Raw genomic sequence first — 14,368 nt, forward strand, 5'->3', positions numbered from 1 at the left:
TTTCTGAGTGTCGAGTCTCCGGAAGGACACCGACTGGCATCTGCGTCGTTGTGCAGAGCCTGTTCGTTGTCACTGAGCACACAGTTATGGACTGGAAGGCTGTTTCCAGCTTTCTGTCTGTAGCCTTCAATCACTCAAAGTAGAAAATTGTGTCTTATGAATGTTAACAGAATTTCGTTGCTAGAAAATGCATCATTAGTGGAAGAGTTCATCAGACCCATTTCCAGGAGCGAGTCTGGGTGCTGCTGGTGACAGAGCCCTCCCAGGTGTGCGTCCTGACCTTGCGGTGGTCGTCCGAGGGGGCCCCTTGCCTTCCCGTCGAGGGGACGGGTTTCCGACCAGCCCGTTCTGACTCGGAAATAAATGAGTGAAAAGCCCTGACTGTCCTTGAGAGCGAAGGACTCCTTAACCCCGCTGTGCTGCTCGCAGTCGCGGACGCAGACGCTCCGGAGATGCGTCCTGTGTCTCAGCCCCTCGCTTCCCTGCTTCCCCGGGGGCAGCCCTGGGCCCTGCTTCCCCTCTGTGTGAGCAGGGCCGCAGGCGGCCGTGGGGAGCCGGAGGGCCCCCCCGCCCAGAGAAGGGGCCGTTGGCTGCTCAGAGAGAGAGTGCAGACCCTGCTCTTTGGGGGCTCCAACTCTCCCGCTCCTCGAGGCAGGCGGTTTCTCCTGAGTACACGGAGACGCACACCCTCCGGCGCCCTGTCACCAGCACGCCCTCAGGCCGAGCTCCAGCGGAGCTGCACCTGCGGGTCCCCCGGGTCTGCGCTGCTTCGGGGCTCAGGCAGCCAGAGCCGCCGCCACCCCCCCCACCCCGTGTCTGCAGCACGTGGCCCTCGTCTCTGGCAGATCCACGGGGACTCGGCCCCTTGCATGTCGGTGCGCACACGGCCTGCTGAGGAGTTCTGCATGATGTGAGCGTCACGCGCCAGATTTGTAAGAACAGAAGGAGCCGCGCTGTTCCTGGTTCGCCACTGACCGTGTGTTTCCTCTCGGCAGGAGTCCACGGAGAGCTCCAACACCACGATCGAGGACGAGGACGTGAAAGGTGCGTGAGGCCGCCGGCCCCCCGCGTGTCGGGGCGGCGTGCGCGTGTCGGGCCGCTCGCGCACTGAGGGACGGGGCCGCCTGCGGCACGCGCGCATTTCCTTGCTCGCGTTGTGCTGGTGTCTTGATTTTGCCTGTGGGTTTCGTCGGGGTTTTTTTACACGACGTTCTCTTCTGCGTTAAAACTACAGACGGCGGGGGGGAGGGTCAAGCACATTGTGACTTGAATCCATTGGTGGCAGTTTGGACGCATCACACCAGCTCGTCGCTGTGTCTGTCCGGAGAGGCCGCGGTGCGTCTGCGCGTCGTGTTCGTTCCTGGCACGTCCTAGACGGCAGTGCCTCTTCCCTCCGGGTGGAGGGTGGAGTCCAGCGGCCGGCTGTAGCTGCCGGGGCCGTCCGGTGCTATGTGGGGCCGTCCGGTGCTGTCTGGGGCTGTCCAGTGCCACCCGGTCCCGTCCAGGGCTGTCCCACGGGTGCCGCGGGGACTGGCACTGGGCGGCGTTTTCCTCACGTGCTCTCCTGATGCGTGCTCGGCCCCACTGGGTGCTGAAGCCCAGGTCCTTCAGCTGTGTCAGTGTCCCTGCCGCCGCCGCTCCTGCCGCACGCCCCACGGAAGGCGCCCCCTCACACCCTGCTCTCCGGTCAGGGCTGTCTTAGAGGGGTTCGCTTGCGGCCCTGGTGTGCACTTCTGTTCCCGGTTGATGACTCACTGTAGTAACTACAGTGTCTGCACGCCGCTGGTCTCCGAGCCGGTCCGAGCACAGTGGCCGCAGGGGTGTCTAGAGCAGGAGGAGGAAAGGGAAAGTGTGAAACAGACGCAGAGAAGTGACCAGCAGCTCGTGAGGCGTCCCCGGAGAGCCGGAGAGCCGGTTTGCCCGGCGGGGTGGCCGTGGGCTGTGGCTCTGGGGGGGCGTCAGTGAGACCGTGCTGCAGAGCAAGGACCCTGGAAGGCCTCAGGCCAGGGACACAGGGGGCCCCTCAGGAAGCACAGAGGGCCGCGGACCCCTGCCCGTCGCCCGGTTGCCGTGAGGTGGCCAACTCTCCTCCAGTCGCCGAGGACAGTGAGAGGCCCCCACGGGGAACCCAGCGTGCGCCCCAACTGCTAGAGGAGGGCCGGCGCTGCGGCCACCGCCAGGGGCCTGGCCAGGGTGTGCGGGGCGGGTGTGCGCCTCGTCCAGCGCCCAGAGGCCTGGAGGCGGCTTCCCGGCCACCCCGGCAGCCCCTCGGCCCCTCGGCCCCTCGGGCCTCTGTGGTGGGGCCTGCCCCGGCCTTCCCCAGACGTCTGGCCCTGTAGGAGCAAAGTTAAAAGTGGTTTGAACAGTTTAATTTCTTTCTATCTGGAGGGCTTATCGAACAGGCGACTTCTGCATAAAGTGAGCTCTACAGTCATTTCCTGAAGCCATTCTTGAGTAGAAATTTGGTAATTTCCAGGTCTGGTATTTAAATAAAATGTTACAGATTATTAAACCAGTCAACTCCATCCAGAATCTTTGACAGGTTTGATTTTAAAAGCCAAAATAATGGAAATTACTCTCTGAAATGTTAACTAATTTGTCAACTCAGTGAAATAAATAGAGAAGCCAGCCGCTCACGGCACAGGACACTCCGAACGCAGCCAGGCTGACAGGCAGCTCTCTCTGTGCAGCCGCCAGGTGCGTGGAAGTGGCCCCAGTGTGTGTACTTGCCTGAGACGGCAACCGTCTCTGGAGTTGTGTGTGTGAGTGGCAGCCTGGGAAGACTGGAACACCACAGGACACCGCCTCTGTGACATCGGTGTAGTCATCAGTCACAGCCAGGGCCCGGTGATTCAGTCGTCAGCCAGCCTGCATGGTGCTTCATTAAGTTCACGGTTTCAAAACGTGGGAGGAGGCTCCACGGGCCGGAGAGGACGTGGGTCAGCGAGCTGGACAGCCGGCAGCCCTGAGCCAGAGAAAGCTGGAGCCTGGCCCAGCGCCTGAGTTTGCCGGGTGACCGGGCACGTCACCCTGCCTCTGCCCTCCACGTCACTGACCGCCAGGTCCCCGAGAACTCGGAGAAACGCGGAAGTGACCTGGAACTCCGGGTTCACACCCAAAAAGCTCAACCGCCGTTTCAGTTGTCGTCTGTTGTGCAGCCTGGACCCTCGGCAGGTGCCTCCGTGGGTTGCGGGGGAGCTCGGGGTGCGACGCTCTGCTGGCGTCGTCATGGTGACGGCCAGTCCCGTCCCAGACCCACCGGGCTCCCCCGGGGAAGCCGGTGTTAGCTGGTGGCTCTTCCCCGCATGGTCCTTCCCCGCACGGGCTCTGTGGAAAAGAAGTCCGGTCACAGGGGACTCGGCGCGCCCGGCTCGTCTCCCCCGACCTGGGCCGGCATCGCACTGGGCCCCCTCCGGCCGGCGGCACTGTGGCCTCGCCCCCGGGGGTCCTGCTGCTGCTCTGAGACGGGCAGGAGCCACGGGGCCTCTCAGGAAGCGTGGCCACAGCCCTGCCGCCCGGCCTGGTCGCCCTCCCCGGTGGTTGGCATTTAGCGGGTGCTCCCCAGGGCGCACTCAGCCCAGGCACTGAGGTCCCTGGGGCGCACTCGGCCCTGGGTGCTGAAGGCAGGGGACGGTCCGGTCCCGGTCAGGTGCCTGAGCGTCCTGCGGTGAAGCAGGAGCCTGTGAGGCCGGCAGTCCCCCGAATGCCAGGGCCCGTGAGGCCCGTGCCACCCGGAAAGGGGCAGGCCCTGGGGCTGACGGGCGCCGTGTGCAGCAGGTTGGGGGGGGGGCGGGGCGGGGCGGAGAGGCGGGGCGCTGTGGGGGGTCTGCACTGTCTGCGGACCGGAGTGGTGGGGGACCGTGGGGCCGGCGGGGAGGAGGCTGTGCTGGCTGTGGGTGGGCGGTGGGCGACCATCGGGGCGTTGCGTGCACACAGGGCGCAGCGGCGTCTCTCCCCGGATCCCCGAGGAGCAGCCGCCTGCAGGGCCGCTCGGGGTTCCCGCACAGGTTCCGCCTGAGGGGGCGTCCCGGGGCTGCTCCTGCAGCAGGAAGGAAGCTGCAGGGACACCAGGGGGCTGCGCCTGCAGCTCGGGGGGGCGCCGAGCCTGAAGGGCTCTCCTCAGGAGGGGGGTTCCGGGCAGGAGCAGTGAGAGGAAGGCCGAGGCGTGACTCGGACAGGGCACTCAGCAGGGCACGCCGGGGGCAGGGGGTTGTGGGGGCCAGGGGGCGGGGCGGTGGGCCGGGACTTCTGGGAGCAGATAACGGGAGAGGAAGACACAGTCCAAAGAGGATGAGAGATGCACGGTAGCCTGCGGGAGGGGCGGGAGGAGAGGTGGCGGAGGGTTCCGCCCGCGCACCCGAGTGGCCCTGGTGTCCAAGGGGAGGAGGTACTGATGCCGGGCTCCCCGGGTCCTAATGCCGGGTCCTAATGCCAGGCAGCCGGGCAGGCTCAGGCCGGGGCTGGGGCCCGGGGAGGACAGGCACCAGTGTGCCCAGCAGAGAGGGGCAGGGTCCCCAGGACCGGAGAGCCTGGCGAGGGAGTCCCAGGTGGTGCTGGGCTCTGTCTCAGCACCAGGGCTGCCGGCCGGGGGGCATTGCCCTCGTGCGGGCCGGGGGCCCCGTTTCCGGGGGTGGGGGGGACCCGGAACCTGCGGGGCCCTCGGCAGGCAGCGACCTACGGCCTGATGTTCGCCTTTCCTTCTCGTTCTCTCTAATGGTCGATGCTGTGTTCTCCCCAAGTGGGAGGGTTCCTCTGTTGCCATAGCAACGTCAGTCACCCGTTCAACTTAAATGGGACCAGACACGAGGGGGCAGTTGGGGTGTCCCGCTCTCCTGGTCTCACTCTGCACAGCGTCCTCTGTGCCCTGGGACTGGGCCGGCCGTCACTCCAGAGGCTACACAGAGAACCACTGACCACCCCGTCTGTCAGGGCAGAGTGTGCCGGCAGCCCTGGTCCCAGACAGGCCCTGGGGGTCCGTGCGGCCGTCTCGACAGCAGTGAGCAAGGGGGCAGCTGAGGAGCCCGTCTCTGGCGTCCTCTGCTCTAACCCACGTGGTGCTTTTCTCACACTGTCAACCATGACCTCGCAGCGACCTTGATGTGGATGCCGTGACTGCACACAGTGGTCTCGGGTGAAGTTGGGGCGTTAGATTAGGCTTTTACGGACATTTACTTTGAACGAGGGGTGCCCTGCCCCAGGCGCCCTGGAGACCGGACAGTGAGTGTAAACGTTTCAGTCTGGGGTGAAAAATCTGCTTAATGAAGATCAGGTTCACGGAGAGTGCAAGCTGGTTGCCTTTAATCAATAATGAAGTCAAGCCAGACTTGAACTCCTCTGGCAAGATGAGGTGAGCTGCCCTCCTGACTCCCCAGGTTACCACCAGCGACTTGAGAAAGTATCCCAGGGTTCTTCAGACAAAGTTCAGTGACCTATAACTTTAAAAGTATTTCACCCATCAATTTCATTAATAAGAGAACAGCACTCTGAAATCAAGAACAGGTTATTGACATCAACTGATGAAAGTGACAGAGTTATTTAGCACTCATTTGATTAAACACGTCAGATAAAACTGTTCAGAGCGTGTGAAGAAATAACGCATTTCCTGCCCACCAGGAGCTTCTGCGTTAGGGAGGAAGATGGGCAGTTGGCGGGCAGGTTAAGCAGGCGGTCACCTGGCTCAACGCAGCAGCGGCCGGGGCCGCAGGGCATCGCGTGGGCAGTGCGGCCGGAGAAGAGGGCACCCCGCAGGTGGGCCCTGAGCCGTGGTGGCGGCGGCAGGGGCTGCGGTGTGGGCTGAGGCGGGGCTCAGCCGTGCGCCCAGCTGTGCGGACGGTTCCCTGGAGGCCGCTGAGCCGTGCCGGGTGGGCGTCCTCTCGGGGCCGGTGGGATGCGCAGTGGGAAGTGCGACACTCAGATGCACAGAGTTGGTGCTGCGGGGGATCGGCACCGAATAACCACAGAGCCTGGGCCTGCGGGCGGCTGGCCTCCGGCACGCAGCAGGGCGTGGGCCTCTCGGACGCACATTGCCCTGGGTCCTCGGCCGGCCCCGGGCGGTGCGAGTCCCACAGGCTCAGGAAGCTGTGAGCACGAGGAGGTGGAGGAGCGGCGGCCGCTCCCACGGGGGCCGGCAGACGCCGCCACCCCCCGCCGTCAGGGGAGTGTCGTTGCCTGATGTTGTTCCTGGCTGTGTCCTCTGCCCGCACTAATTCTGTGCCTTTGCCTTCAGCCCGGAAGCAGGAGATCATCAAAGTCACCGAGCAGCTGATCGAAGCCATCAACAACGGGGACTTCGAAGCGTACACGTGAGTACTCACCCGTGACCGTGCCCTGCGCCCATGGCGGTGTTTCCACGGGAACGCCTTCTCTGCTGCCCGGGGTTCGTGTGTGTGTTTGACCCCGGGCCTGATGTGTCAGCGGGAGCTTTATTTCAAGACATAAAGGACTTAAGGGTCCCAGGAGAAAAATACATGTATTCGAGAAGTCAGCGAGCTGGGGGCCTGTGGGCAGGACTGGGGCTGGTTTCTCAGTGCACAGCAGTGTGACCACCGTGCCTCTGTGCAGAGACGGGGGCAGGAAGCCCTCGGAGAGGACACGCCCGCTCAGGGACCGTCCTCGCCACGCTGCCCGGCTGCAGCGGGGAGAGGGCGCAGCATCCCCATCGGCAGCCATGGAGTCAGGCTCAGCCTCCCTGTGCCCGTCGCTGACCCCCCCTCCCCAACCCCGAGCAAAGGCTGGGAGTGCAGGGGGTGGGGCTGGTCTCTGAGCTTCAGAGCGGAGGATGGGGCGTCGCGGGGAGAAGCCAGGGTGGCCAGGCCGCCCGCGGAAAGGAGACTGGGAGACGGTGCGGGGCCCTTAGGAGCTCGTGCCTGCGCCAGGGCCCCCACTGGAAAGTGGGGGGCGGGGCGAGGAGCCGCATGTCATCGGGGTCCTGTGGCTTTCACCCTCTAACTCCACTGGCCGAAATGCAGTGTGGCCGTGGGCTCTGCGTCTGCACCGCGGACAGAGGGTGAGCGGAGGCATGCGCCGAGGCAGCGCTCCTGTCGGGACACTTGGAAACGCTGCCTGTGTCCCGGTCACTGTGAGGGAGGAAAAGGGGAAGCAGACGGCGCCTTGAGGAGAACAGTTGGGGTCTTCACCTGCTTCTTTCCGCGTTTTAAGAAGAAGGGATTGCCTCCACCCTCAGCCACAAACAGCCTCGGGTGGAACGTGGGCGAGAGAAGCCGTGCGCAGCCGGCCGAGCGCAGGACCGCCCCTCGGGTTAGAGCCGCACGGGCGCGAGGGCCCGCGGCGTGGAGGCTGGGACGGTGGGAGGGCCCGGGCGCGAGGCGCCCCGGACCGCGTCGCTGGCGTGGCTCTGTCACACCAGGCGACTCTGCAGACTCGGGAACAGGGTTTTCCTTTAAAGCTCCGTTTGCAGTGGCGTCCCCGAGGACTGGCACAGGCGCGTTCTGTTGGTGGGGCAGCCGGGCGAAAGCGGCGGCCGTGTCCTCCCGGAGCCGAAAGGGGAGTGTGTTAAATGGCGCAGTTCCCTGGGACTCCCTCAGCTCACCGACTCCCCAGCCTGTGGTCTGGCCCGATGGAGTGCAGCCGGCCCCGGGAGCCCCCGGGGCAGGGGCCGGGCAGCTCTGCCAGCCGCTGGGTCCGAGACCCCTGCTCAGGGCAGACGCGCCCACAGGCCACGTGCGTCCTTGGGACCCGCCGCTCGCCGGGGCGGAGCCTGTCACAGGATGGGGTGCGCATGCGCGAAGGAGAGCCAGCGAACGGGTTTTCCCATATACTGCCGCCTGCTGGTCAGGCGGAAAGCTGCACCTAGCGCGGCGGTTCCCCGGCGGCCGGTGGGAGGTGGACGGGGAGGACCGTACCCGGCGCAGCAGCGCGTGACAGCCAGCGCCGCGTTCGCAGAGGAGGCCCGGCCCGGCCCGGCCGGGGCGGCGCCTGCCGCCGCAGGGTCGCCGTTTTCCCAGCCCGCCCCCTAGAAGGAGGTTGTGTGTATTTGACCTTGAGCTTAAAAGCAGCGGCCCCCGGAAAGTCTGAGGCGAAGGTTAAAGCCCCCTCCCACCCCCAACGCCCCTTTGAGGCTTTCTTTGCCACGCAGAGTAGCCACTGTGATCTGTTGTAAAAGTGTGTTCTGCTTTTAAAGTGTTCTACGAAACCTCAGTCCCGTGTTCTGTGAGCCAGTGAGTTAGCGTTTTGGGAACTGTTCCTGTTGGGCAGCTGGAAAGTCCCCTCCCAGAGAGGGGTTCCCACACGGGATCCCGAGGCGGAGCCGGCAGAGTGGAGCCCTCCCATCCGCGCTCGTCCGCCCGCCCGCCCAGTGGTGGGCTCCCCCTCCGCCAGCCCGGGGCGTCCCTGCCCCGAGGGGCCGCCCTCTTCCCGCGAGGGCCCCGCGCCGGCCCAGGGCTGTGCGCGCGCCGGGTCGCCCCGTGAAGACCCAGCGATGCCTCCTTCCTTTCCCGGACCCGCCTCCGGCTCGGGTCTCCTGGTCCGCAGGCGTTTAGTCCCGGAACGGGGTCAGCTGGGGTGCTGCAGTCGTTTGTTTCCAGGGACGTCAGCCGTGAGACGGGGCTTTAACGAGCCTTTGCTGAACACACACGTATGCAAAGAAAACCCATTGGCTCTCTCTGTAGACATATTTAAAATGGTGTATTTCTTTGTTAGTTTTGTTTTAAAAGTTAAACTTCCGCCACAAGGTAGTTGAGTGTGTGGCCGTCGCCAGGAAGTGCAGGACGTGGGTCTGCCCCCTGGCCAGCTGAGGCGCGGACGGGGGTCTCGGCTGTGGAGGTGCCGGCAGTCCCCCCGAAAGTGCTGGGTGTCGGGCCCCGGTCGGCTCTGCGGGGTCTGGAGAGGGCCTGGCCTCGGGCAGCGTCTAAACACTGACCAACTTCAGCCGAGAGTGAGACGAACCGGGGAGGGCCCAGGGCGCTCGCCGTGGCGGTAACAGCGCAGTTGTCCGGAAAAGGCCGGTTCAGGGTCCGCTCCTCCGCCCACCTCGCCAAGGCCCGCCGCAGAAATCGTATGTTTCTCATGTTTTTTAGAGACTGTTTTCCTCGCCGAATGTCAGACAAGCCGGAATGGATGCGTGTGAACAATCCACACACTCGTGTTATTGATCATATTTGGTTTTTCCCACAGAAAAATCTGTGACCCAGGCCTTACTGCTTTCGAACCTGAGGCTTTGGGCAATTTAGTGGAAGGAATGGACTTTCACCGATTCTACTTTGAAAATGGTATGTTTACTCTAAATTTAATAACGTGCCTTTTCTACGTTCTCTTTGAATTTCTCCCCAGTTTGCTTATCCTTTGGCTCCTTTACACAGTGAGGATTTTTGGTATTTGAAACTGAAAAGTATTGAGGGGGTTAAAGGCGTCGGTGTGTTTTGAAACACCACCTGATTTTGCACGAAGAGCAGTGGCTGAGCGCACCCCGGGGAGGCACGGGGGAGGCTGCAGACGAGCCGCCGGGGGGGCGGGGGGGTGCTGTGTCCAGTCCTGCTGCTCTGCTCCCCGCAGCCCTGTCCAAGAGCAGCAAGCCGGTGCACACCATCATCCTGAACCCCCACGTGCACCTGGTGGGCGAGGACGCCGCCTGCATCGCCTACGTGCGGCTCACCCAGTACCTGGACGGCGGCGGCCTGCCCAGGACCATGCAGTCCGAGGAGACCCGCGTGTGGCACCGCCGGGACGGCAAGTGGCAGAACGTGCACTTCCATCGCTCGGGGTCGCCCACGGTGCCCACCAAGTAGGTGTCCCCTCGGCCCCGCGCACAGCGTGGCGCACCCACCCGCTCGCTCGCTCACGCTGGCGGGAGCAGACGCCCAGCCAGGGTGGCCTGTGGCTCTCTGGGCAGCCCCCCACCCCCACCCCGTGGGCTGAAGCCACCGAGAGCGGCAAGTGGGTCCGGACGGGATCTCTCGGGCCCGACCTGGCCAGGCCCCTCGGGGCTGAGTCCGCGGATCGGGGCAGGGGGCGGCTTCACTGTCGCGCCCGCAGCGGGGGGGGGAAGAAGGAGGGGGTTTCTGACACGGTCAGCGCAGCGCCAGGAGTCCCCGGTCCCAGGGGACCCCCGGCCTCAGCCCCGGGCGTCGGGAGAAGCGGGTGACACGCAGCAGCACGGGAAGTGCGGGGTCGGGTCTGTCCCTGACCCCTCCGCCGGGCAGCCGCCGGGCGGGCGTGCACTCCACACGCGCTGCTGACTGCGGCCGCAGGGCAGGGGGCCTGCTCCCTGGTCCAGAAAGCACCTCGGCTCCCGACCCAGAGGGGACGAGTGTGGCAGTCTCAGTCACCTCGGGGTGGGGTGGGGTGGGGAGAGCGGCGGGGGGGGGGGCGCAGAGCGCGTGCAGCCGTGCGGCTCGTGGGCGCCGAGGACCCCGGAGCCACTCCCGACCGAGGAGGCAGACGGAGGCAGGGGGACAGGCCAGGCAGGGGAGGCTAGGAGGCATGGCGCTGGGTGTGGCGGTGGCAGGGGGTCCTGTCCCCACTGCTGGGCCGGGGGGGACCCTGGGGCTGCAGTTGATGAGGAACAAGAGGGTGATTCTCTCGGGGCAGGTGTGGCCCCTGCTGCCCCCACCCTGGTTTCCCCACAAGGCTCGCCCCTTGACATCTGGGGTGGGGGCGGTGAAGGTCCCACAGTGGCCCTTCAGCTCACTCCAGAGAGCTGTCCAGGTCTCCCAGCTCCGTGGCCTCAACGGTCCACATGGACTGGACCGTGCCACCCCAGGGAGGTGCAGGACAGGTGGCCCGTTAATGCAGTCGGGTGGCGGCCCAACAGCACCCGCGGGTCCCTGGGGTGCAGCCCCCGTGCCATGGAGGCTGAGTGGGGCTTCTCCCCCCCCGGGTCGCCCCCTGTGTGTCTGGTGGCACCCCGTGTCCCTGGTGGCAGCGACGGCCTGCCAGCAAGCACCTTTCTGGGGCAGGAACCCATTTCTCCATGGTCCTGGGAGCGGCACCCTGTCCCTGGTGCCTGGGGTGGGGGGGCGGGTGACCGGAGAGCTGTGTGCTGTTCCTCTCCCCCCCCCCGAGGGTGTTTCCTCCCACCTCGCAGTCACTGGGAACCAGGACGGGTCTTTGAACTCCCAGCACCCTTGTGTCAGCTCCGGGCTGACGCAGTGCCGTCCGTCCAGCAGCGCGGCTGCCCCCACACGGGCTCCAGGCTGCCCCCGGCTCCCAGCCGCGGCGCTCAGTCTGCACAGGTGTCCCTGCCCTGCGGCCGCCAGGCCGTGTAGGCAGCTCTGGCCGTCCAGGCCTCGCTGGGGCCGGGCCCTGGGGCTCCCCCACGTCCTCCCGTTCCCGACACGCTCTGGCCAAGGCCGGCCTGTCCCTTCATCTGCCCGAGACCTCGAGCTCCCCAGTGGGCAGCTGCAGAGGACAGCTGAGCGCTGGCCGAGGTCAGGTGCACGCCCGTGCCGGTGCCGGTCTGCTGCTTCTCCAGGCGGGAGGCTCAGGGCTGTGTGGCTCTGTCGTGCACCTTCCCGCCAGGGCTCACCTTGAGCTCTGTCCAAGTGACAATGTCCACTGTGAACTTGCTGGTGGACGTCACGAGCCTGGGCTCCCACGTGTGGCTGGGCTCGCGGCCACACTGTGTGTGAACCCTGGCCCCTGCCCGCCGGCAGCTCAGCGCTGGGGGGATGCGGCCCCGTGTCCCCACCGTCTCCCTTCAACACGGCGTTTGCCTGTCGGCGGTCGCCGGCCGAGCGCGCCCAGCCGTTCTCACCCCGCGCTCTGCCAGCTCGCGAGGCCGCAGCCGGGCTCAGCGGTGGCCGCTCGTCTAACCCGTGTCTCCGCCCCTCTGTCCGCAGCTGAGCGTCCGCAGTGCCATGCCGGCGTCGTGTCTCCGGGCCCCTGGACACCCCTGCCTGCTCGCGTGCGTGAGGCGTGGGGGCCGGACGTGGGGCCTGTGGGACACGCGTGTCGCCTCGCCGTCACCCTCCCGTCCGCGTCCACGCCTCGCCGCGGGCGCCGTGCAGACCGCAGGGGCCGCCCGGACCCCCGCCCTCCAGCCTGCTCGTCGCTTCTGTCGATGCCAAGATTGGACAGACCCCCACGGCTGTTCTCACGAGGACGGCTTGTAAGAAAAATGTAAATTTTTAAAAACTCTTCGCTACTGATCCGTGTTGGCTTGTTTAACAAAAAGGGCAGCAGCACGTCCTGTTTCCCGGCGAGACCCCGGCTGAGGTGGAGTTCTGCCTGAGCGCACTGCTGCTGGCCTCGGGGCGGACGGCGGCCCCCAGAGTCCCGTCGCTCTGGTCAGACCGCAGCGGGAAGCCCCCGTCACGCCCCTGCTGGGTCACTTGCCGGGTGCTGTCTCCGTGCCGGGGGACTCGTGGGACTGAGTTCTGTGCTTCTCAAGTCTGCTGCTTTCCCATTTCACCCCGTTCTTCTCTGGCCGCCCCCCCCGCCCCCCCCCCCCGCCTTCTCCCGTCCGGCGGGGAGGGGGAGGGTGCGGCGGCCACGGGCCTGCGGCTGGACCCCCTTGGGCCCCCAGCAGCTCCACTGGGACGGCACAGGCTGTCCCCGGTGGGGCTCCAGCTGGCACTCGGGGACCCGGGGGGACCCGTGACAGGGTCTGTGCCGCGGGCAGCAGGGGCAGGGCGCCCCCCTGTGGCTGCTGTCCGGAAGTCAGAGAGGCCACAAGCGCTTCCACCCTCACCCGTGTTTGCACTCGACTGTTGTGACGTGTGCTTCTCAGCATCTCCTCCTGTCGGAGCACCACCACGCCCCTGCACGGAGTTAGGGTCCCCAGTCCCACGGGTGACGGGGAGTGCTGGGCTCTGTGTCTCACCCCTCGTCGCTCGGGGTCCACGCGGCCCTCGGGGACGCGCCCCCCCCCCACGCCTGCGCTTCCCACAGAGACGACCCCGCGGCCCCGCCCTCCCCCCCCACCTCCTGCGTTCACAGCGCCTCACCTCGGTTCCCTTGCTAGTGGATGTGTGGTAGACGGACTAACGCTTTTCTGGTAATTACTACATGATTTAAGACAATATATATTTAAACTAAACATACACAGTAAATGTATTGAGCCATGTTAACCTGCCAATGAAATCTGTGAAGTAACAGCCTCCGTTCTCCTTGTTGATCTCTCTTTCTGTGCACGGCTGCACGTGGCACACCTGTGTGTAAACCATAGGCCCCCGTGGTCGTCTGACACCCCGAACCGAGCATGTCGTGCGGGGGGGCCGCCGTGGACCCGCCGCCCCCACGCCCAGGGGCCGGCCCCGCGGCTGGCTCTGCACGGCGGGGCCCACGTCCGCCCCCCGTCATGTGAAACACTGCAGTTTACCATGGGACACTGTACATATTTCTTGCCATAATGGTAAATGACCGATTGATATATTTAAGAGTTAATAAATTTGTGATTTCTGCTGACGGTGCTTCTGCCTCCTTTCTCAGGAGCAGGCGTTTACAGCCGAGGCCACGGGCTTGTCCGTGGGGGGGACACAGTTGAATTCGCTGGGTGGACAAAACTTACGGAAGCCAAGCAGTTAAAGACGCCCCCCCCCACCACCCTGCTCAGGTCCGCAGGGTCCGAGGTGACCCGAATCGGACCCGGCGCCGCTGTGGCCGCAGGTGTCTGCGCCCTCGGCCGCCTCCACGTCCCCGAAGCCACGCGCATCTCTGTTCCTTCCGGACCTTCTTCCCTTCTCGCACCCGGCCCTGCCCGCCCTGCGGAGTTCAGGCTCTCCCGCCCTCGGGAAGGCCTGCGAGCCCCTCTCCCGCCAGCCACGTCCTCACGGCACCGCCGCTGCCCAGGAGCACGGGGCGTCCGGGGCCAGAGCTGTGTTTGTGCCTCAGCCGTGTGCGGGCCCTGCCCGGGCCGGCGGCTGTGCTGGCAACGGGCCCCAGGACTGCCACCGCGCCTGACACTGAGCGCGCCCTCGCCCTCGGAGTCTCCGTTTCCGTGGGCGGGAGAGGAAAACGGCATCAGGACGAGGACGCCCGGAGGATTGGGGGCCGGGGTGCAGGACACCGGCCGCCCTTGTCGGACAGTTCTGAGCGGTCACCGCTGTGACTGTCACTGAGGCCCCCGATCCCGTCCAGGGGACGGTGGCACGGCCGTGCTGTGAGCTGCCCTCTGTGCAGGGTCCCCGTGCTGCTGGGGCCAGACCCTGTGACCTGTGTCCGCGGGAAGGAAGGAGAGACACGGAGCCAGCCAGTCCTCCCGCCAACGGTGGAAACTGCAGAAATGAAAGTTACGTAGACTAAAAGGGCAAACCTAAGGAGCACAGACTGCGAACGGTTCCATTCAGTGAAATGCTGGGGCTTCCAGGACCGTTTCCCCGTCCTCAGGGTCTGCGCCATCAGGGAAGGTGGGGACGTGAGGAAAGATCACGACGAACATCCACGTGCGGACCCCGTGTGCGCAGTGCGGGCG

At 65.6% G+C, this 14,368-nt stretch overlaps 1 protein-coding gene across 9 annotated transcripts in view; it reads left to right on the forward strand.

Moving 5' to 3' along the window:
• CAMK2D (calcium/calmodulin dependent protein kinase II delta) overlaps window positions 1-13,362 on the forward strand; it is a 121,281-nt gene extending 107,919 nt beyond the window's left edge. For 8 of the 9 annotated variants that reach the window (XM_045830953.1, XM_045830954.1, XM_045830956.1 and 5 more), the window contains 5 exons: window positions 996-1,044; window positions 6,227-6,302; window positions 9,133-9,227; window positions 9,511-9,739; window positions 11,796-13,362. In XM_045830953.1, the coding sequence (XP_045686909.1) occupies window positions 996-1,044; window positions 6,227-6,302; window positions 9,133-9,227; window positions 9,511-9,739; window positions 11,796-11,799 (453 nt within the window). In that variant the 3' untranslated portion in view covers window positions 11,800-13,362. Of the gene's footprint in view, window positions 1-995; window positions 1,045-6,226; window positions 6,303-9,132; window positions 9,228-9,510; window positions 9,744-11,795 lie in introns of those variants that run through there. The other variant, XM_045830961.1, reaches the window with a different exon arrangement.
• The last annotated feature ends 1,006 nt before the right edge of the window (window positions 13,363-14,368 follow it).

This window comes from Phyllostomus hastatus, unplaced genomic scaffold, assembly GCF_019186645.2.
Source record: "Phyllostomus hastatus isolate PE091 unplaced genomic scaffold, TTU_PhHast_1.1 phas_contig_159, whole genome shotgun sequence".
In the NCBI taxonomy this organism is placed as follows: domain Eukaryota; kingdom Metazoa; phylum Chordata; class Mammalia; order Chiroptera; family Phyllostomidae; genus Phyllostomus; species Phyllostomus hastatus.